The sequence below is a fragment of the Blennius ocellaris genome, assembly GCF_963422515.1.
Source record: "Blennius ocellaris genome assembly, chromosome: 23".
NCBI classification, from domain to species: Eukaryota; Metazoa; Chordata; class Actinopteri; order Blenniiformes; family Blenniidae; genus Blennius; species Blennius ocellaris.
The window spans coordinates 5,595,731-5,618,770 of NC_137672.1; the positions used below are offsets into that span (position 1 = coordinate 5,595,731).

The window sequence follows — 23,040 nt, forward strand, 5'->3', positions numbered from 1 at the left end:
ATTTTTCAGTGGCGTGAGCAGAAAAGTGTGCACATAAATGTATTACTTGCTCAGTGTATTGCGTTGGGAGTCTTCTGGGAGTCACCATTAATGCTCTCTTGAAAGTCCCAGTAGGTGCAGTTGGGCTCTAATCTCTCATACACATGAAACTTAATGAACAATAACTAGGTATGTCAATATTCAAATACTTAAAATGTGTTGTGCTTTTCAATAATACGTCAAGTTAACACACATACAAGTCATGGGAGTGATTTATTCCAGGATGCAGGTTGAGTGCACTACGCTTCCTGAAGAGGACACAATTGTTTCAAATTGCAAACTCAATAGATCAAACAAACCAGCAGAAAGAGGGAAACAGTGGAAGGAAAATAAACATTATGGTCAAAAATTACACTGCCGGTGTCATCATTCGTGAAACTCCACGACTATTACATCGGAATATCATAATCCCCACTTCCCCTTATTTTTCTTGAAGGGGACATCGATACAATGACGACACGTCACTACAAAACTAAGAACAAGCTGAACATGAGCAGAATATGTACAAAAGATGAATTTAAGTGGGGAAAAAACCAGAATGAGTGAGTGAGCAGTTGTGGCAAATACAAGAAGAACCAAAGGCTGATCTTGGCAGTTATGGTACCATTGGTAGACTGTTGTAGGCCTTCAATCCAAAGACCTTTAGATTCAGAGTCCGGAGCCGTCCGATGCACGGAGACAGCAAGTTCTTACATCATTAGTGCAATCAAACGGACAAAAACAGAACGACCTCAGCAGAAAAAGGCAACAGAAACACTATCCAGTGTTCATCAGGTGGGAAAAATAGACAGGTGTATCAAAAATATCCATATACAGAGCCGTCGCTGTGTGGCTGTGAGTGTCTTTAGAGGACAATGGAATTATTCCCAGTTAACGATGAAGACGGTGAAGTACTCATGAGATTACACTGAAAATATCAATGGGAAGCAGGCAATGAAGAAAGTGGAAACAGTGAGACCTTCATATCGAGGAAACTCACTCTGGAAGCAAACAAAAAAAAGTGTATTTCGGAAGTAGTGTAAAACACACACACACACACACACACACACACACACACACACACACACACACACACACACACACACACACACACACACACACACACACACACACACACACACACACACACACACAGGCACACACACGTCAAAGGGAGTATTTACAATTTGGAGGTCATTGTTCGTATTTACACATTTACAAAACCAAACCTTTGAAGGAGACGTGATTCCACCGCGGGCTTTGCCTAATATAGGCTGATACAGTCAAATATATCAAGCACACCTTCCCTCCATGACGGCAACCTTTGTCTCCGGGGGGGGGGCGGGGCGAGTCCGCCCTGACCCAGAAAATGTGAGGGTTGTGGGAAAGGTGGGGGAAGAGGAGGGGAAAGTGCCACAGAATTTTGACTTGACAACAGGTAATGTTGCTGAGCAGATCTTCATCCGCTGCATTAGGCACCATGGGACGGACACATGGATGTACTGAACTTATGGAGACGCTTGGAAAAACATGCCAGCTTCCTCTTCCTACCTCCGGAGGAAGCTGAGCTCTCCAGGTACCTGCAAGTGGAGACATTTCCGAAAGTGCAACACCTCCCACTTGTGTTTGCATGCCAACAATCGTACGCAAACCCCCGAGGGTTCCTCACATCCAACGATTGACTGAGATTATTATTGCCTTTGAACTGAGTCGGAGTGGATGGGTAACAGTAGGGAGAGGTGTAAGGGGAGAACATTCCAGATGCAGACAGACGTCCTCATTTGGACTCTCGTACCTTGTGCTCGGAAATCACGTGAGCACAGCAGTCTCAGAGTGCAGCTTCCGTCATTGGTGACACTTGTTCTGACTGGAAACCGAATCAGAGATGAAAGGTATAATATGTAAGATTTAGGTAATGTGACATTATGCAGGAGGTCTTTGTGACCATTTGCTACCAAAACCCAGTGGGCCGACCCTGCATGTAGTTGAGCAATTCTGTTTTTTGTTCTGGTTGCTCTGACCATCCAATCTAAAGGCCTTGGGTTCTCCTGAATCTAATGTGATTTAAAGGGGTCATACTGTGTGAAATTAACTTTCTAATAGTTTTGCCACAGTAATAATCATCCCCATACCTGGAACGATGTCCCAGAAGTGAAGAAAGTGTGTCCTCTTGTTCCAGGTTTTAAAAAGTGTGTTGCTCCAACCAGCCAATCAGAAATCAAACCCTATATAGGGTCATCGGGGGTTTAGTCAATCCCAATCAAAGTAAGCCCTCCTTCTGACTCCTCCCACAATTAGGCAGCTCTGCACTGGCACATGGCACCACGAGAGGAAGTACTTCTTTCTTTGCCCAACATGGGCATGTGTGGGCAGAGCCAGTGTAGCTCACACAGACATAGCAGATTCTGAATGCAGCTCCTATGATCCAATATGCAAATGGGGGGCAATCAAGGTGAAACTGGATTTGGGGCAATAAACTTTGAATACAGCAAGGCAATTATATAATAGTAATAGAATTACTATTGCAACAACACATCATCAGTAGGGTAAAACTAACCTGTCTCACGACGGTCTAAATTGATAACCTCATTAATTTTGGTCACATTTTCACCCAAAAAATTACACATTATATCTTTAAATGTATGTGACACACATAAAACACTGACAAGTCATCAACATCTGAATCCTTCCAGGGTGTCAGCAGGTGGTGTGAAGGGTGAAACTTTGAAATGAGAAAACGGGCTCGCAAGTGACAGGAAATTCAACCCCTGTGGTGCCCCGTGTGAGAGGGAAAAACAGTGAAAGGGAAATCCCTCCAGCTGGCTCAGCTCCTGCACCTTCCACAAGTAAAATAACAAACGAGCAACAAAAGCATAAGAAAAAGCCAGAGCAGCGGCGGTGAAGAGTGTCCAGGGAGGTGAAGGGTTAAAAGGAGGAGGAAGGCAGAGTGGAGTCCCTGTGCTCGTTGGCCACCTCGGGGCCAGGCTGGGCTAGCTCGTCAGCGCTGCCACGGCAGCCATCAGCTGGTCAGGTAACTGTGCAGTTCTCTGGAGTTGATGCTCAGCACCACACCTGAATGGTTGCCTGGAATACAAGAGGGCAGGAGAAACAGGGGGGAGCTGTGTGAGCTCAGCGCCAACAGCGACAAAGATAAAGCCAAACGAAGACAAGATGTTAAAGCGCCCCTGTGGAGGTTTCTCATCAAAACACATTATATAAAGAGGTAATGCCAATGTCAGGGTTACATCTTTCTTGCAAACCATTAATCAAATTTAAGTTTTATGATCATACAAATCAAAAATTCACTTTCAAATTTGAGAAGTAAAAAAAAAAGCCCAGCCACGGAAAAAAAAAACTACATTAAAAGCAGCATTATGTGGCTCTGCAATACAACAATAAGTACTTTTTTCAATTGATTTCATCAGCAAATATTATATACAAACAAGATTGACTGTTAGTTTGAGCACTAACTATTTGTTATATTTAATTTAATGACAAACAATCTGGACTGAAAACCAAAGACTAAGAGTTCCTTATCTAATGATGTAATTACTTGTGCAGTTTTTACTCAAACACCCCCAGTGGTATTATGTGATGTACTTTTGTTTATTTTCAGTTATTTTTCCTGGTTCGGTGTAATTTAATTGGATATCATTGATCCATTCCCAGTTTTCATTCTGAATTAGTGCTTTTTTTTAATAAATTGAGTTGCAAATTAAATAAGTACTTTATAGGGACAAAGATCAGCAGTTTATATTTTATGAGAAAATGGGTTGAAACCTCCTCAGGGTGCTCTAATTTAACTTCAATATTCATGCGAAATTTAAAAATTAAAACACACTCAGTAACAGATTGGTAGATTTATAAGAAAAAAAACCTTTGTTCTAGTTATACTGGAACAAAGAAAATATTGACAAGACTTTAAGAAACACTTGTTAGGCTTAATATGCAATGATTTCCATCATACATAATCAGTTTATCATGAGCCGATGAAAACTCTACTAAATGTCACTACAGAGGTTTAAACTGAATATTACAGCCAAAAGCAGCTCAGTGTAATATCGCTGACTCCTTTTCTACGTTGTGAACTTAAAGAAACTTGCATATTAAGACCAAAAAGTCTTTATAGAATGGATTTCTACTTGATAACATGAATCATTTTTCTGAGAAACTCTTGCAATCTACCACTACAAATTTGATTTGACAGGATTTCATAATTAAGTATCGTGAGACATCATCATGTAAATATCACTTGGTTGGCATTCAACTATAAAGATAATTTTACAAAAATTGACAAAGGAAACAAGAAATAACTTCAAATTCTAATTCACACCTTCACCATTCAAAAAAAACTGTCTATAAGAAACTCAGGTCCTGTATACGCAACATCATTTCAGGTAAAAACGCATTGCTTTTGCTTCAAACAAGTTTTACATTTTAGACAGCAACATTTTGAAACGAATGTCTGTTTATACGGAAAAGGCAGAAATGATCAAAATTATTATCGTCGATCTACTGTACCCGTTTACATGGAGACAGAGCCGGAACATTTTCAAAAAGTTCCACCTTGGGAGCCATTTTCATAAAGTTGTGCTCCCGGTGACTCCGAGCATCTCTGCCATGTAAACGTTGCCCGAAACACAAGAAAAGTTTTCTGTTTTCACTTGAAAATGTAGTGCAGACGGGACCTTAGCGAACGTGATCACATCAACATGCCGTTACATTATATTACTGAACTCTAAGGTTGAACGTGCTCAGAAATGCAGATAATGACTGTAAAACTCCCAGTGAACAATGTCGGGGTGGGGTGGGGGGGGGGTCTTGATCTAGACCGGGGGAGACAAACTAGGCACCAAAAACAGTCACTTCTTTTTATATTTTGTGAATTTATAACGGGGGTCAAACCAGCTAAATTAAACTCTATTAACTCTCAACAACTAAGCAGAGAAAACAATAAAGTCTAAACACAGTTTTAGTCTCAACAGCTTTTTAATTATTTTTTTTAAGAATGCCTTGTGGCACAAAATATTTCGTTCTAACTCTAATGAATTCCTCCAAACCTGCTAACCCCAATGCTAATGTTAGCTAGGTAGCATGAGTATCAAAAACTCATGTTGACCGAGTCAGCAAAACCTTCCGTTGCACCAATTAGCTCACTAGCATCAGTGCAGCTAGTTTTCACTGCTATGTTAGTGATTTCTCACCAACAGGATCTGCTGTTCAGTTCTGGGTTTCACTGCACTGCTACGTCTGCAGCTACTCGTCTAAAACACCAGCCGAATCAGGAACAGCAGTTTTCTTTACCGTCCTGCCGGCCGGTTTTGACCCACGGGCCTCACGTTTGACTCCCCCGACCTTAAACATACATTGCAAAGCTCAAGGGTCTTTAGCAATCCCCAGACAGATGGAACAATGTGGCAGTAGTCAGAAAGCGTGAAGGCCTCAGTACCTTGGTGCGTGTTAGCTGCTGGTGTTAGTGGCCTGGCTTTAGTAGCAGTGGTTAGTGGTAGTCCTGATAAGGGAACGGAAGGTGGGGCTACCTCCTGCGTTACCTAGAGTCTGCGAGTCCAGGTCGTCGTCGATAAACTCCTCGCCCTGGATGATGTGTTGGGTGTCCTCGCTGTGGTTGACGGGGCTGGTCATCTCCTGCTCCTTCTCGTTGTGCATCTGGGCGTAGACGTTGCGGCTGCCCGGGAGCTTCCTGAAAAACAGCGGGGGATAGGCGTCCTCAGTCCTAAGCCAAGGACTGTGGCATTCAGTGTTTTTGTAAGATGAGGGCTGTAAGTTCATGTTTTATCATCAAGTGACTTTTGGTGGATATTTGTGTCCGGGATGCGAGGAAGTGCCTCTGGTGGGTTTTCAGTGTGAACAGACAGCATGCAGCTACACCAAGAATCACTCAACCAGGAGATTCCATGCAGGCTAAAAGGGATTTAAACAATACATTTGCAACTTTATACCAAGTATTGGTATAGAATCATCTGTATGGAGCCATAAAACAAGTTTAACCGTTAAAATAAAGTTTAAAGATCTAGTTCCAAATAGTGAACTGAGTTTTAGGCTTCATTTACACAACATTTCAAGTTAAAACGCATTGATTTAGCAGTTTCTATTTCTGTGGAGTAAAGTTTTGCTTTTACATGGCAACATTTTGAAAATGATGTCCACTGACACGGAAATGACAGAAACACTGCCGTTTCCCACTAGTGGGTGTTGTTATTGTAATGAAACCATGCAGAGAACGATACGCGAGTCTGTGCATGCACTGGACGATAAGACGACGTGGCTCACCTTTTGAACTTGTAGAGGATGAAGGAGCCGATGGCAATGATACTGATGAGGAAAATGACCGCGAGAGCCCAAATACCCGGACTCCCAGCGGCTCCATGGTAGCCTGGAGTGACGACACACACACACGTCACATTAGCAGGATTAGAAATACATTAGGATTTTTGAGGAAAAAGTCTTGTGATAACGTCATGCTAATAGGTTTATGAAATAATGTGTACCGTGATTTAAAATAAATGAAAATGTTTGCATTGTTTATGAATGCGTCTGTCTATAAAACGAAGGCACAAATTGAAAGCAGAAACCATTAAAAAAAAAAAATCTTTTCTGTTACTTTGATTTTGTGACGGATCATCGACCACATAAAGTTTGATTTGATTTTTTTGGAACGCTTCAGATTTGTTGGATGTCGTTCTGCCCCCAACACGTCCAAGTCCATGGTATTACATTTAACTTTGTGGATCTGGAGCCATTGCAGCGTGAACTTGAACAATAAGGCCTTTAAAACTCTAATTCACACAGACCTGTCTGCATGTAATGTCACTTGTGGAAAATGTAATCGGAAATTGAAAGTGTATATATAGTCTATTTGCATGCAATTGAGAACGCTTTAGTAAATTAGTATGGAGGTATTATTGGTGAAAAAGGTTTGAGCACTTGTACAAGGGAAATTCGTAGTTGTGTACCATGAGTTGTGTACCTGTGGAATGATTTTCTCTCCACAGATGCGACGCCACACCACACAGACTTTCTTAATTACAGGTGCATAAATCCTAATTTACAAGTCTCAGGTTAAAAAAAACTGACACGCTCACATTTTTCCTGCAGTTGTTGCAGTACATTTGGTGAAAAACATATTTGTGCTCCTGAATCATTGTGTCGATCGAATCAAATCACACTTCGCGGCTCTCAGCTGAGTTGTATGAGGAAAAACTACCTGTACATTCAGTCAATGGAGAAATTCCACTTTTAAAAGCGCTCAAACCCTTTCACCAATAATACCTCCATAAATTTAGACCCCTTGACTCAAAAGCAGCACACAGAGGAACAGAAAGGGATAGAACTCGAGGGCGTGGAGACGTGTAGACACACCCCACGCCTTCCACCACAACAGCTTGTCCATTCAGGAGCAGCGTAATCAGGTGAAAACGGCAAAGCACAGCACGGACTGGAGGAGATTCGTTGGAAAACCAGGAATAGGAGAAAGCCCAGGAGTCAAAGACGAAGCTGAAGTGTTAAATGCTTCAATATGGTTCATGAACGCACCATTCTCTGAAGTCGCAGCTGCTGAGTCATTAGCAATTAGACCCAGGCCTTGGAGACAAACCAATAACATGCAGTGGTCATTAAAGGTGTATGGAGGCTTCCTGACGTGCGTGGCGCTCTGTGCACAGGGTACCTGCGTTGGGGTCGGCGAGCATCACCAGCACCTGGAGGCCGCCGCGCACCACGAAGCTCACGTTGTTGTCGTTGAAGGCCTGAACAACGGCCGGGATACGCTGTGGGGGGGGGGAAAGAAGACAGCGGGTGGGTTTTAAAAGGGCCGGCGGAATCCCGACGCCGTGCGCAGACTCACGCCTCACCTTGTCCACGAACATGTTCCTCTTGGCCGGTTTGGCGTCCAGCGGGAGAACGTAGAGGTCGGCGGCGGTGGGCAGGCCGGGCTTCACCACGGTGACCAGAGACTCCTGGGGGACGCCCGTGACCTGCAGGCAGACGTTCAACAGTCACGGCAATCCTCTGCCTTCGCATCGATAGAAATAAATGTGGAAATGCAAAAGCTTAGATCAGAGGTCACTATTTCGGGAGTTCAGGTTTGGTTTCACCCTTTTAGTTTTTAAGGCCATTTCAGGCATTTCAAAAGATTTAGGTTGCGTTTACACAGCAGGTGTAACTCCTCATTTTGGCATCTTCGCATCAAAACGGTTTTGCGTTCCCATGGCAACGTTTTTATACTGATAAAGATGACGTTGACATGTTGGGCCACAAGTTGATGCTGTTGTTTTTTTTTTTCAAACCTCTTATCAGTTTCACAACTCGAGGCTGTGTGAGCTTCTTTAAATCCCCTTGAAGCTGTGATAATAATTCAAATAATTCAATTTACTTTGTTTTGCTGCCTCTTCAATCCAGCTTGTTCATATATGTTGAATGGAACTGGAGATTCATCAATGGGGATTTTTTTTTCTCTGAGGTTTCAATAAAAAGTGACACAGAACTTTGCGGACAAACTGTTTTACCAACTAATTTATGTCTCCTTGAACTGCGACAAAACAGACGGAAGGAACGATTTTCTGCTTGAAGAGTCACATGAGGCTCAGATCCAGATCATGTTGGAGGCCTGGGAAGAGCTTTGCCTCCTTTTTCTGTTTAAATTGCTCTGCTTGGCTTTTTTAACACCAGCCACGCACATGTCTGCAAATAGCGGGTAAAATAGCATCGGGAAATCTAAAATATCTTTGCTTTGGATTCATTAAACACATGGACGGAGCAAGATTGCCGATCGAACCATCGACTTATCAAGAATTCATGCAATACTCGAATTATTGACTGATCTACTGAAAAAAAAGCACTATTATGCAGTTTTTAATATTCAGTCAATAGATTTTTAAGTGTAATCATCACAACGATTCTGCAATCTTCAATTTTCAAAGATTTATTACAAGAAAATTTCAAAACAAATCAATTGTAATTCTTCAGATTTGAATGCAAGAGTCATTTGTTGAGCTGGGATTCCTTTCTTCTTGAGATACTCTTATTGAGACAAAAAACAACCTCCCGTTAAACATATTTAGGAGTACACAGTTTGAAGAGTTTCTCTTCACTGGAGCTCTTGTACCCAAAAAAATGAGAGTCACGTATTGTTTGTACCAGTGTCACCAAATGTCAAGAAGTTATCTGAAGCCCAAACCTGCTTTTAGCTACTCAGATGAGGATTCGGCTACATCATGAGATTTGTTCCTTGTTCAGTGGTACGAGTTGGGAAATCGCCCCTAATGTTAGGATGAAACGCTTTACAGACGGTGGACGGACGGACGGGAGAGTGATTTTCCATACCTTTGCCAGTATCTTGGTCACCACCTGCCCGATGTCGCCCCTCCACTCCGGTATGTTTGGGTTGAAGCGGTCGAGGTTCTTGCTGAAGCTCAGGGGGATCACCTGGAAGTTATCTGCAGGGACAGTCAACACGTCACTCACGCTACAAATCAAGCCAGGCTGCTGGAACACACCGCTCCGACTCACACATGTGCGGTTGTAAGTGGAAACATCAGCCTGCGCCTGCAGAGTCAACATGAACAGATGTTCATGCAGCGAGCGGATACAAGAAACAAGACATAAACAACATCGACCTGAAGGCTCCTGAAGCAAACTCTTCAGATATGAATAAAACATCTTCATTCTGCATCCAGTGGCATACTTACAGGCACCAAGGGATGACATCATCCTATGCTTTAGGGCAACAGAGGAAATATAACGGCGGCAGATGAGCCTCAGATGGAGCTGGGTGAATCATCCAGCAGGATTCATTTCATGTTGGACTTCTGCTCCACTAACTGCTTTGGAAAGAGCCCACGAAGTCGAACTGAAGTCTACATGCGCTTCTACGATTCTGCCTCCTTACCGTAGACTTGTACGGTCCGGCTGTCCTGCACCATGGATCGGCCGTTGGACGCCTGGACGGTGACGGAAACGTCTCCCGCCTCCGGGAAGCGAGTCAGAAGGCTGTTCTGCAGAGTCAGCGTGGGCTGCAGGAGCAAGTAAACCACTGCTAGTTAACCTGACATGTGTCTACAAACATTGCAAATCGTGGAAATTTAAATCACTAGACATTTGGCCAGTGAGACGGAGTCGGCGTGTTTTCAAAAAGTTGCGTTTTCAGTGGTTCTGAACTCCATTGTGGTGTAAACGAACAACTCAAATGGCTACAAACATTTTCCATTTTCACACTGCTGGACGTCTTGTGTTTAGCAGCAAACACAACTTGGTAGAAGCATTCTGGTTCGTACTTTGGCATAAACAACATTAAAGAAAACTCCTATGTACTTGAATTAATGAGATAGAAATAAGCACGATTTCACTTTAATTCACAGTTTTTGTTGTTTTGATTTGTAGACAGTTTTTTTGCTGCAATATTATCAATTCACATTCAGATGGTGGCTTTAAGAAAATGAATTTCAGTGCTTGTGTCTTCATCCAAATTATTCTTAGTTAAACAAAAGGATAAACAATGAGAGTTTGATTTAATCAGCACCGATTTTGTAATAAAAAAAACTGGTCACAGGTTACATGTTGAATTCTTTAAAAGCGAACGGTAAATTCATAGAAAAAGCCTGTTTTTCCACACTTTCTTCCACTCCATTAAGTCAATAGGACCGAATACAGCGTGTGGTTTAAATGTGGTTAAGCTGAAAGTTATTGGCTCTTGTTGCTTTTATTGAGGGTCCTTTCTGTTTACTGCTGTGATATTGGAGCACAAGTGTCACTGAGTCCATATATAATAAAAACTCTATAAAAGCCTTGTGTTTGAGACAGCAGGCTCATGTTGAGGAAACAATAAAAGACCCAGTCAAACGTGAATCAGCTTCGGTTCAACGTTACAGCGTCGTGGCAGGATTGACAGGGTGTTTCTGGGTGACGCAAGTCTAATGTGTGTCTGGCAAAGTGGGAATGTCATGTTTTTTGTCTGTTCCTTTCAACCTGGCCCTGAAACTGCGGCATCGTCTTTCCATGGTGGTGTTTTCCACTCTGATCGGGGCTTCCACTGCCGGCACGTGTGAGCGCCTGGTGGTCTACCTGCAGACTGTCTCCGATCCACCAGTAGAAAACCGTCAGGTTGGCCTCGGCTGGAAGGACGACGGCCGTCAGGTTGACTTCCTGGTTCCGCCCTGCAATGGGAACCACTTCCAGGTGCACTTCCTGTAGAGGCGCTGCAATTCAAACAACACCAAACCCACGGCGTTTGTTTCGTTCGTCTTGAAATGTGATCGGGAAGACACAGCTTGACAGCTACAGAAACATCAGGACGGAGAAGGAAAGGTGGATGGACTTGGGAGGCCGACCTGTGACCTGGATGTACATGGTGGCCTCGTCGTGGCCGGCCATGTTCTCGGCTTTCACCGTGACCTTGTAGATGCCGGGCTTTTCGTAGCGGTGCTGGATGGGCTCGTCCGTCACCGTCAGGTTCTGGTAGATGGCTCGGACTCCGTCTCCCAGGTCCACCTGGTACTTGGTGCTGCTGGTGTCGCCCTGTCGGCAGGGAGAGGCGCCGTGACTCAAAGATAACGTCAGAACCGAACGGAGAAGAACCCGCCGGCGGGCAAATGTCACCTCACCTGCTCCTGGTGGACGATGAAGGTGATGTCGTCTCCGGGGGCGACGGCCAGCATCTGCCCCTTAATGCCCACCTGCAGGCCTCTAGGGGGCAGCAGGGGGCAGCTGTGCTGTTTGGAGCTCTGCTGCTTGTTCAGCCCACCTTCACACGTGTTCAATATCAACTTCCTGTAGCTGCAACGCAGCAAAGGAGAGTGCAGGCGTTAGCATGGAGGCAAGGGTCTTCAAACAGACACTGGTCGTTGCTGTTTCACGGTCCAATGTGGGAAAACTTTTCTCTGTCTTGTCACTTTGCACCCAGATCCCCGGGATGAAAGCTGCGTAATGCATGGAAGTCTTTCAAAGTCACGCACAACTGAGGGCTTTCTGCCTCCAGCTCCACAGCTTGAGGTTCAAACAAGTGAAATGTTATGTTTCACTGATATCGTCAATTAATGTACTGACGTTACGGGGAACTTGTATTTAAAGGAGAGCTTATAAATCCTTAAGTTTGAAAACTTGTTGTAAGGTCACATAGGGATAGGTTGAGGTGTGCGTGTGTGTGTGTGTGTGTGTGTGTGTGTGTGTGTGTGTGTGTGTGTGTACTGACCCAGTGCTGGACTCGTAGTTCTGTCCCGGATGGCACTCTTCAGGTGGGGCGTCCGGATCGTGCCAGAAGTCGGCGAAGCAGCGATCCTCCGCTGTGTGGGCGCGCTCAAATCCATAGTCACTGCACACACACACACACACACACACACACACACACACACACACACACACACACACACACACACACACACACACACACACACACACACACACACACACACACACACACACAGTCCATGTTAAGTCAAAAAGTTGTCAAACACATTTTTCTGCGTGTACTTTTGAGATTAAAGTCTAAGAGTGGAAACAATAAAAAAAAAGAGACAACTGAATAAGTAAAGTTGCATGAGTAACACCGATAATTAACATGGTTTGGGCGCCGATTACACGACGTTTCAAGAAACCACATTGTTCTGGCGTTTTTGTTTCAGTAAAGGTTCGTATTGAGACGCCAGCATTTTGAAAACGGTGTCCGTTTACAAAGAAACAGTGGAAATAATGAAAACACTGGAGTCAGCATGCGGGGCTCCTCGTGGGGGCTGTTGTTTGTTTTTGTCACGCACAAACAGAACGATACGCTATATAACAATGGAAAGTACGCAGACATTCATATTCGTATTCATTCTTATGGACAGACGACCAAGTTGGATTGTTATTGAAGTGACTGTCAAATACAAAACTCCCAGTATATGGACGGGGAGTCATGACACTCTGGAGGAGGGGGATAATTATTGTCCATCTACTATTAATCCTGTAAAACAGACGACAGCGTGTGAGGAAACATCTGTGTGGACTCACCAGTTGAAGTCTTTCTCTGTGCACTGGCAGGACTTGTTGGTGAGGGTGGAGGTGTAGCTCTTTCCTTTGACGCAAAAGGACGTGTCCTTCCTCTTCCTGAAGGTCCGCTCCTGGCCCATGATGCACTTCTCTCCCTTGAGGGGAAGAGATACCGAGACACGTCGAACCATGTCGCCCAATGTTACATCAAGAATCCAGACTGACTGTTGTGTTCGGCGAACATAAAGATCAAAGTGAGTGTGTGTGTGTGTGTGTGTGTGTGTGTGTGTGTGTGTGTGTGTGTGTGTGTGTGTGTGTGTGTGTGTGTGTGTGTGTTACCTGCAGGTCTGATAGCTGCCACGACTCGTAATCGGACTCGGTGCACTGACGTGGGAAAGACTGCCTGAAGTCCACTTTGACCAGCTCCCAGTCTGACCTGTAGCTGATGTGGCCGAACACACTGAAGACACACAAGAGGAACACACTGACCAGTCTGTCCCTCGGTGTGGCTGGACGGTGGTGGACTCTGTCGCCACCCGGTGGCAGGGGAGTAACTGCATTCAGCTGTTTTGTGATTCCAACATAAAGAGGCGGTGGAGCCTCGAGGATTTACTGCAACATCGCAGTGAAGCCAAACACTGGTGGACATGACTACTTCAAAATAAAAGCAATAGAAAGGTTCGCAGCTCTTCTCCAGATTCTAGAAAGTCTCTTTTCTGTCCTCATTTTAGATTTTTGACCATTTTTAATAATATTTTGGCTGCTTTAGATCATTTAGGTGGTTGCAGCTTTTAGCCATTTTATTTTTGTTTCCGCACTATTTTCTTTGTTTTCTTTTATCCTCTTTAGCTGTTTCAGCAATTTAAGTTGTTTGCTTTCAGCCGTTTTTGCTACTTTATAGGTTTTTGGTAACACGTAAATTGATTTTTTTAATAATAATTATAGTTATTTTAGCAAATTTCACTCATTAACATTTTGTAGTTGTCTTAACCAGTTACAAGTTTGAAGTTTTATTTCAATAGATCTAATTCAATGTATTTAAGTAGGTTGTTTTAGTTTTGTTGAGCCATTTTTGTTATTTTTGGACCAGTTGACCTTATTTTAGGTAGTTTTAGCCATTTTGTGCCATTAGCTGTTGTGAATACATTCTGAATTCTAGTCATTTCACAGTCATTTCGCACACATTTTCACTCCCGCAATTTTATCTTTTTACCTTTATTAAGACATTTTAAAAGTTTTAGAAGTTTTCAGCAGGTTTTTTTTTATTTTATTTGAGCTGTGTAGCACTTTTATTGTATCCTCCTCTTCTTCTTTCTCGTCACGTACCAAACATTCAGGTGAACTAGCATCAAATCAGTCTGTCCATGTGCTTCAAAGCTTTGTGTTTTTAGATTATTTCAGGTTCAGCTTTCTATCAAAACCATGACAATCTAAATCAAGTTTTACTTTCACTACTTTAAAAAAAAAAACCAAAATCAAAATAAGTAGGTAATCTCCAGGAGCTAAAGAGCCTCATGTGTGTCCAGAGTGAGAGGTTCCACACCACTGGTGTTGTGCTCAAGAGCATTTGGTTCAGTTACAGGTAGAACTGCATGACCTCTGACAAATCCCAAATCTTAATCCCCCATACAAATCCTCACTCATGTAGTTTCACATTGTGCATCAGCTGCTTTGACTCTAACATCCAAATCCAGATAATCTTCACCCCAACAATCCGGCAGCATTACACATGGATTATATCTCCAGTGGGAGAATCAAGCAACTCACTCGAGAGGTAAAACAGATGCAGTGTCGCCTGTTTGCCACTAGGTGGTGGTGTCCACCAACTAGTGCTGACCTGGTGGTTCTTTGTTTTTCCTTCCGCATGAGATCCTTCTCCAGACCATCAAGGACATGTTCAACCGGCCGGCTTACAGTCTATAAACCTTCCAGTCACTATTAAATCTGCATTTTTATGGAAGGACCTTTCACATCCGCCTCGACGCCACAGGTCTGCAACCTTCACCACCAAAACAGGCCATTTAACAACGTTCCGCCAAATAAAACTCACCTGTCGCCACAGAACTCAGCCCATAAAGCACTTTGTATAAACTTTTATTATACATACAAAAACCGTAGCTGAGGTTGCATTTATGATGTTTGAACTGTGCAAATTAGAACCATTTTTTCTGTTTTATTTTGCTTCTATTTTTCCCCTTTTCTTTCGAGTTGGTTAAACTATTTGAGACATTTTACGCATTTTAACAATTTGGCCATTTTTATCCTTTTAAGGTGGTTAAACTGTTATTCTAGCTTCAGTAGAGCTACTAGCTAGAATAGCCATTTCAGCTGTTTATAGCCATTTTAAGATTTTGAACTTTCCCCTTGCTTTTTCTGAAGTTTCAACTTCCTCTTGTGGTTTTAGTAATTTCAGTTTTAACTTAAATATAGCTACAGATTATTGTTTCTTTGATGCATGCTGGCATGAGAAACAAGCTCACGTTATATGCTGCATCACTTTTATTGGCACATCTGTGGCTCCAGAGTAAAATCTCTTGTTGGCTTCAGCCCTGTAGTTGTTGCTCGCGAGAGAAAGAAGTTAGCATGCTATATGTGCAGGAGGAGAATTAAATAACTATAGCTGTTGTAATATTTTACTCTGCACTGCTTGTGCGGCTAAATTCACACGTTTCAAGAATGAGGCTTTAATGCTACATGTACTGTAAGTAGTCAGATTCAACAATGGAATTGAACTTGGTCACAGTAACTCCTCCAGGTTAAACTCCCAAGAAGGAGGACGTTTCTTTTAGTACGGGTGAAGCTGAACGATGGGATCACAGATCACAAACAGCTCATCGCGTAAACATCCTTTGGAAAGAATCCGCTCCGCTTCACCAAAATAAAAGTGACGACGTCGAGCAGGTTCACTCACGTCATGACGAGGGTCTCGTCTCCCGGCTCGCTCAGCAGTCCGTCCACGAACACGGAGGTGCTGGTGAAGTTGTGAACGCTCCACGTTCGGCCTTCGTCGATGCTGAACCTACGAGAAAGAAGACGCACAATCAAAACCAGAATCGGGAGTCCAGGCTTTTCATCAACGTACGACAAATCCCGAAGACGACCCCGAGCTTCGAATGGCTGAAACACACGGTAGAATCACTTTTTCCTCCTTTTTAATTCAATTCTGATTCATTCAAAACACAACAGCATGTTAGAAATGCGAGAAACCTCAGCCACCTGCTCAGTGGCAGCTGACAGAATCCCCGAGGCCAAATCCTCACACTTTGTACAGGAAAATCCGCAAGGTTTCCCCAAATGAACTTTATTTGTCCAGCTTTTCCTCCATTCATCCACTAAATATCAACTCGTTGTTGTTGTGCAGCAGCACTTGGCGTCGGAGCTTTCTCTTCAATCCCGACTCGGAAGGAAGAGAAACAAACAAGCGGAGCCATCTGCTCCACTCCGTTCGCCGCGCCGACGACGAGGGGGATCGATGTGGAATCCAGCAGCGTGTCGCTCCCACTGCAGGCTGCGCGCTTTAATGGCTTTCTAACACCGGCGACAATAAGATAATCAGCAGGTAAACACGCACAGTGGGAGGAGAGTGGAAGGCGCACACAAGCACACTTGAGGAAGTCGCTCCGGAGGCCTCGGCCTGCTTCTAAACAAAGAGCTGTTGCCTTTTCTCACGGTGGAATCGGGAGGACGGAGGGTTTTGAAGCCCTGGAGCTCCCTGGAATTGCTGCAGCTACGAGCGCTGAAGACAGAAACGTTTTACATCCAACATGTCACTTGTTTGGTCTTTACACCAAAACCAACGCTGTGAGACTCCGTTCAAATGTCTTTTTGTCTGTTTGTCTTAAATAATTCAAATATATTCCCACTTTTACTGTACTATATGTACTTTAGCAGAGTGAAAATATCTATAGCAATAAAAGTGGATGGCAGCAGAGTTCAAAAACCCCAAAACGCCTGAAATGTACTGAAATATGAGGCAAAGCGGCGATAGGATCAGTTAATCAAATCAATGTGCAAACATTGTGGAGCATATTGTTATCAGGGCTCAACAGGTCTGCAATCAGATTCCTCGGGGGCCTGCTGTGAAAATGCGTTGGTTTCCTAATTTACTGGAGGACTGTTTGTCTTACGAATACAGATTAAAGAAGTCTCTCAGAGGGGAAAAGAGTGAGGGGACGACTGAGGGGGCAACGACGGCTGACACTCGTATGTTTGTCATGAATCGTCAGACGCCGGCGTGACGCTTCATCTTCTCCCGACAATCCAACGTGGGAAGGTAGAAGAGTAAGTTGGTCAAAGTTCAGTTTGAGGATTTAGCTCCTGTCCTCTTCTTTGTGTTTGGCCGATGTATTGATTTAGATCGACCCTCTGAAGATCGAACGCCAAAAGTTCCCTCCAATCATAAAGCCAGGGACATTTATACCAGCTGAGATGCAAAGGGTTCAGGGTTTGAAGATTCAGAAAGACTCAGCAGTTTGTTTGTTCTTCAATTTCAGGTTTTGTATAAAGCCAATAATAAAAAAAAAAAAAATATTGCCAATGCACATCTAAGAAAGTTTTGAAAAAAGAGAAAGTCACTATAATGTGAAAGGAACAGACATCTTTGAAAAACAAAAACAAAACTAGATTCAATTCCAAAGCAATGGAACGAAGTGTCAGTGACAGGAATTAGTTTATGGAAAGAAGTAAAAGAGTCAGGAACTCCTGGAATTCAAGAGACGCATAAAAACTACACTGTTAAAAAAAGTATGAAAATTAGATTTGGACATAAATAAGGTGAGATATTTGATTTGTGCGGACGTGAAAATTAAGGTTTTGTACTTGTATATTGTAAATACTGTCTTAGAAAGGCACATAAATGTCTGTAACACTGTAAATATCTAGAAAGTTGGACTGATGTAAAGTGATTGTAAGACAAAGGAGCAGATTTCATAAGACTGATTCTCTTCTGCTCTTTTTAATTCATTGAATTAAGTAAATAATAAGAAAAAAAAATAACAATTCTGTGAGGTTATTAAAGTTGCCGGATGCTTCTCACAGTAAGAATGGCGTTGGAGGGAGAATGTGGACCTTGATCCAGGACCTCAGATGGGTGACGGCTTTTTAGTCGATGCTTTGTCAGCGAGTAAGAAGGCCAATGGGGAGACGAATGATCTGTGGTCAACACGACTCAATGAAATGCTTTTTTTTTTTTTTTTTCATGAAGGCTGAAACAAGCTATTATCAAGCGACCATCATTCAAAAAGTTCTACCTTGGGAGTTGTTCTCACAACCGGTGTAAATGGAAACCCAAAATGCAACAATCGTTTAGCATTTTGACCTAAAAACGTGTAAAAAGGCTCTAAAAGCATCACTGGTCATGGGACTGTGACAACACCGGACCAAAAGCCCAACTTGGGAGGTCAGTTTTCTGGGGAATCAAACCAGCGTCCGTCTCGGACCATGTTGAGAACCTCTGAAACGGCTCCGGTCCTCCAGGAAAAGCAGAACTCAGACCAAAAAGCAGCTGGTGAAGGACTGTGACGAAAGCCACGGCTCTATCATGAGGCGACGACGTGGCCTTCAGGAGCAAATGGTTAAAAACTTCAGTATTCATGTGAATATTTGTAATAATTTAAGTAAAATTGTCATGTTTCGTCACAATTCACAGTTAGAGTTATTGTTTGAAATACGCTAATGAAGTTGCAGGATCAGTTTTTCTCTTCTCTAATCAAATGAAACAGCCTTGGCTTCAATACGGCCAAACTGGAAAGCGCTGAAACAAGAGAACAGTCGAGGAACCTCTTTGTGGCGTCAACTGAGCAACTTCCAGCAATCCCACATGCCGATGTCCTCGGCCTCCCGTCCTATTAGATCTCATTTCCGCCCGCTAATACCCGAGTTATTAGACTTATTCGAAATGGAGGTCGAGATAACCCCTTAATCAATCAGATTAGCCCGCCAAACTTATAATTATGCTTCATGCCAGGCGCCAGCCTTCACTCAGATCCTCCAGCACAGTAAAAGAAAGCGAGAACAGTACCGATCATAAATCATTAATGTACACAGCAGAGGCCTGTCCAGGCGCCGTGTTATGGTGGCATCTCATTTCTCAGCCTGCTACCCTTTGTTAATTAACTGATATGAATGCCTTGTGTGAATTACAGTGTTTAGGGGGAAAAAAAAAAGAAAAAAAAAATCCTCTGGAGTTTGAGTGAGTGGATGAGAGGAGCCGGGGAATTATCAGAAATAACTTGAGTGTGTGCGTGTACACGCGAGGTAGTTGCTTGCTTTTCAAGTGGCTGTGAAAACGACATGGCTTTGATGCGTACAGTCGGGAGATACGCCCCGCCGCCTCACGGGAACACGGCGGTTTTTATTATGCTTTGTTTTGGGATTGTGTACATGGGGAAGAGTTCTGACAGAAGACCTGTGGACGATTAGCAACCAGGAAAGAAAGGATAGGAGAACTGAGCACGGCTCTCAAAGTCCAACGTTTTGGAAACGTTCCAACTCCGTCTCCATGGAGACAAGAAAAAAAACAACTTTTTGAAAACATTCTTGACTCCATCTCCATGTCAAGAGTGGGGTATTGTTCTCTGTGCATGTGTGTGTGGTTTTATTACAAAGCAAGAGCACCCACTAGGAGGCTTTAAAGGAGGCATCAGTGTTTCCTAGGCTAAAGGAAGCATCAGTGTTTCCTCAGCTAAAGGAGGCTTTAAAGGAAGCATCAGTGTTTCCTGGGCTAAAGGAAGCATCAGTGTTTCCTGGGCTAAAGGAAGCATCGGTGTTTCCTGGGCTAAAGGAGTTCTAAAGGAAGCATCAGTGTTTCATAGGCTATAGGAAGCATCAGTGTTTCCTGGGCTAAAGGAAGCATCGGTGTTTCCTGGGCTAAAGGAAGCATCAGTGTTTCCTGGGCTAAAGGAAGCATCAGTGTTTCCTGGGCTAAAGGAGTTCTAAAGGAAGCATCAGTGTTTCCTAGGCTATAGGAAGCATCAGTGTTTCCTGGGCTAAAGGAAGCATCGGTGTTTCCTGGGCTAAAGGAAGCATCAGTGTTTCCTGGGCTAAAGGAAGCATCAGTGTTTCCTGGGCTAAAGGAGTTCTAAAGGAAGCATCAGTGTTTCCTAGGCTATAGGAAGCATCAGTGTTTCCTGGGCTAAAGGAAGCATCGGTGTTTCCTGGGCTAAAGGAAGCATCAGTGTTTCCTGGGCTAAAGGAAGCATCAGTGTTTCCTGGGCTAAAGGAAGCATCAGTGTTTCCTGGGCTAAAGGAGTTCTAAAGGAAGCATCAGTGTTTCCTAGGCTATAGGAAGCATCAGTGTTTCCTAGGCTAAAGGAGGCTCTAAAGGAAGCATCAGTGTTGTCATTTAAATGTAAAACTTTTCTAATACAAAAAATGAAAAATGAGAGAAAGGTGTAGCTCGTGGAGGATTTAAGAAAAAGAATTATACATCACACTTCTCATGATATCATATGAAGCAATGACTTGCACTCAGTGTACGACCATTTCTTAACATGCGCCCAAATAAAACACTCATTTACTCTTTTTATATTACAACTACAGCTTTCAAATGTGGTGAAAGGAATCAAGAGTGTTTGAGATACAGGACATTCATTTTGTGGGATTTTTGTCAAGTTTTAAATAAATACTAATGGTATTTTGTATTTACTTTCGAAAGTCTTGAAATATTCAGCATTAACAAGGTCAAAATGTTCTCCAAGCGCTCCCGATTAAGTGTGACCAGACGACACGCTGAACGAAGAACAGACGAGTCCTCCGTCCACTCTCGTTCCCGCATTTCTCCCCGCCTCATCTTTTCTTTTATGTTCTTTGGAAAAGGTGATGTCGGCCAAAAGCTCCTATTTTACAGACAATAACTCGGGCGACTGAGAGTCTGTTGAACCGTTGACCCAACGATGATTGGAGGAGTTACACCACGACTCAAATGCAATTATCCAAGCGTATGAAAATGTCATCCTGGTGTCTCTGATATATATTTGCAGGTAAGTCCGGCCTCCACTGTGCTCATTAGACAGTCCGCCGTCGTCTCATCCACAGTTCCGGCAGAACCGTCTTAGTTACGTCCTTTTTGATGAGGATCCTGAAGACAACTCATTTCTAGAAAGAGCATGTAGGAGTCAGGAGATATTAGACCTGCTAATTCCAATTAACGTCAGCACACATCAAAGGTTGGTACGACAGCAAGACTCAACCTCCTGAGCAGTAGAATATAAAATATAGTAATAGATAGATAGAGAAGTAAAATATCAAGAAATTACTGTTGAATGTTGGAGACAGTTTGAGCTCTCTCTCTCTCTCTCTCTCTCTCTCTCGCTCTCTCTCTCTCTCTCTCTCTCTGTTTAAATCTGACAAGTGTCACAATATTTCACATTTCATGTTATTTTTAAACAAGAGAATCCATCACGTCATTTTTTCCAAAGCAAAACAGGAAGAAAAAGGAAAAAAAAACAAAAAAACCTCCACAACCTCCCAGTGTTGATGTGAACATATGACAAGTATAACATGGACGTGTCATGCTTGGCCATTATTTCCAGAAATTCAGAAAATCCAACTGAAGCAGCAGGAATTTGTCTCATTGAGCAGTTTTTAACCTGCTTCAGTTTAGCAGAGCGGCCTTCATGTCGCTGTCAGGTTCTTGTGCGACAAACCCTCATTACACATTCAGCCCATAAGCAAAGAATGAATAATGTAGCGGCAAGGAAACGAGGCCGAGAGCGAAAGTGTCCAAACTCAATTCCAGACCTGAGCAGACGCGTCTTTCCAAAGTAATTCTGCAGATTTTAGATATATTTTGATTTCTGCTTCATATATAAGTTGTGTAATTTTTACAATATACAATCTGGTCAAGCTTGTATCTATTTGAGTTAGTATGTTTTTAAAATGGGTTTTGGTCTCAAAGTTCTCCAAGAAAAGACTTCATAGTTCAATATCTTCAGTGCGTGACACACATTTGTTCCCTGGACTATTGTAATATCGTGTTGGAAAAAAAACAAACTCAACAAGTCATCAAATTGACATTCAAAGGGTTCAAATCCTCGAAATGATTGACTGTTCAGTAGTTTTGTGCAGTGGTGGAGTTGTTTGAACAGATTTATGAAGAAAACACCAGAAAATATCAAAATAATCTGTTAATGTTTCATTGCATTTCTTCAGAAGAGGATATATTTTCACCAAATGCCTGACACCGTGGCAGGGATGAATGTTCTTTTTCCACAAGAACACATAAAAATAATCTATTATTAATTACTCTTGCAATCTCATTCACAAGTCCACCAGTTTGTTTCATCAACCTGCAACCTTGAAAGACGTTTTCGATTCTTGATTGACAACGTAAGTTGAAGAAGCTTGTTTTGCGTGACATTTTGTCAGTCAAATATGCTCATAATGAAGGTTTTTCTGGGGTATATTTATATATATATATACACCTGTGCCACATTACTACACTCACGTCTTTCTAAACATTGACAGTCAGAGAGGGGAAGAGAAATCAGCAACGTTTGCCCTGGAGGAGGCGCCACTTATCTCCACTTTTATAAAAGACCGATGTAGATGTTTATATATAATTTGCAGCAAATCCAAATCAGTGACAAAAAAAAAAAAGTTGCGTGTTGAAGCAGTGTCCAGGAAGAGTAAAGACTCAGATTGGAGACTAATGGGACTGCATGGGCTTGGCAAGGGACGGCTAATTCCCTGGTGGGAACTTCAAACTACAGCAAGAAAGTGGTTGGGAAGGTTCCTGGGTTGTGAGACGGTGGAAACCTGGCCTCACTTTTGCAGAAGACTCTTTCACAGCTGCTTCACACTGGAGCCTTTGGGGTTATTGAATCCACCGCCGGAAGAGAGAACGTGAAGGACTCCTTGGCCGTCTGAAAGGTCATTTGATTTAAGTCGGTGATAAATGCTTTTTTTTTTTTTTTTGGAGCACTCCCTTATCTATGGTCTGTCATTATTCCATCCCTGTTTATTAAGGTCGACCAGATACCATCTTGCTGAGCTTGAAATTGTCAGCGTGAACTGAGGTGACAGAGAGAGATGATCTTAAAT

The 23,040-nt window shown here is 42.9% G+C and overlaps 1 protein-coding gene across 1 annotated transcript in view; it reads right to left on the reverse strand.

Moving 5' to 3' along the window:
• Positions 1–335: 335 nt before the first annotated feature.
• The window catches only part of sorcs2 (sortilin-related VPS10 domain containing receptor 2), a 359,541-nt gene continuing 336,836 nt past the window's right edge, over positions 336–23,040 (reverse strand). The window contains exons 14-27 of the mRNA XM_080518964.1: positions 15,911–16,018; positions 13,339–13,459; positions 13,021–13,154; positions 12,224–12,343; positions 11,637–11,808; positions 11,364–11,550; positions 11,098–11,231; positions 9,926–10,049; positions 9,361–9,473; positions 7,890–8,012; positions 7,706–7,805; positions 6,310–6,412; positions 5,571–5,719; positions 336–3,102 (exon numbers count right to left, since the gene is read on the reverse strand). Coding sequence (XP_080375090.1) covers positions 3,038–3,102; positions 5,571–5,719; positions 6,310–6,412; positions 7,706–7,805; positions 7,890–8,012; positions 9,361–9,473; positions 9,926–10,049; positions 11,098–11,231; positions 11,364–11,550; positions 11,637–11,808; positions 12,224–12,343; positions 13,021–13,154; positions 13,339–13,459; positions 15,911–16,018 — 1,753 coding nt within the window. The 3' untranslated portion in view covers positions 336–3,037. The remainder of the gene's footprint in view (positions 3,103–5,570; positions 5,720–6,309; positions 6,413–7,705; positions 7,806–7,889; positions 8,013–9,360; positions 9,474–9,925; positions 10,050–11,097; positions 11,232–11,363; positions 11,551–11,636; positions 11,809–12,223; positions 12,344–13,020; positions 13,155–13,338; positions 13,460–15,910; positions 16,019–23,040) is intronic.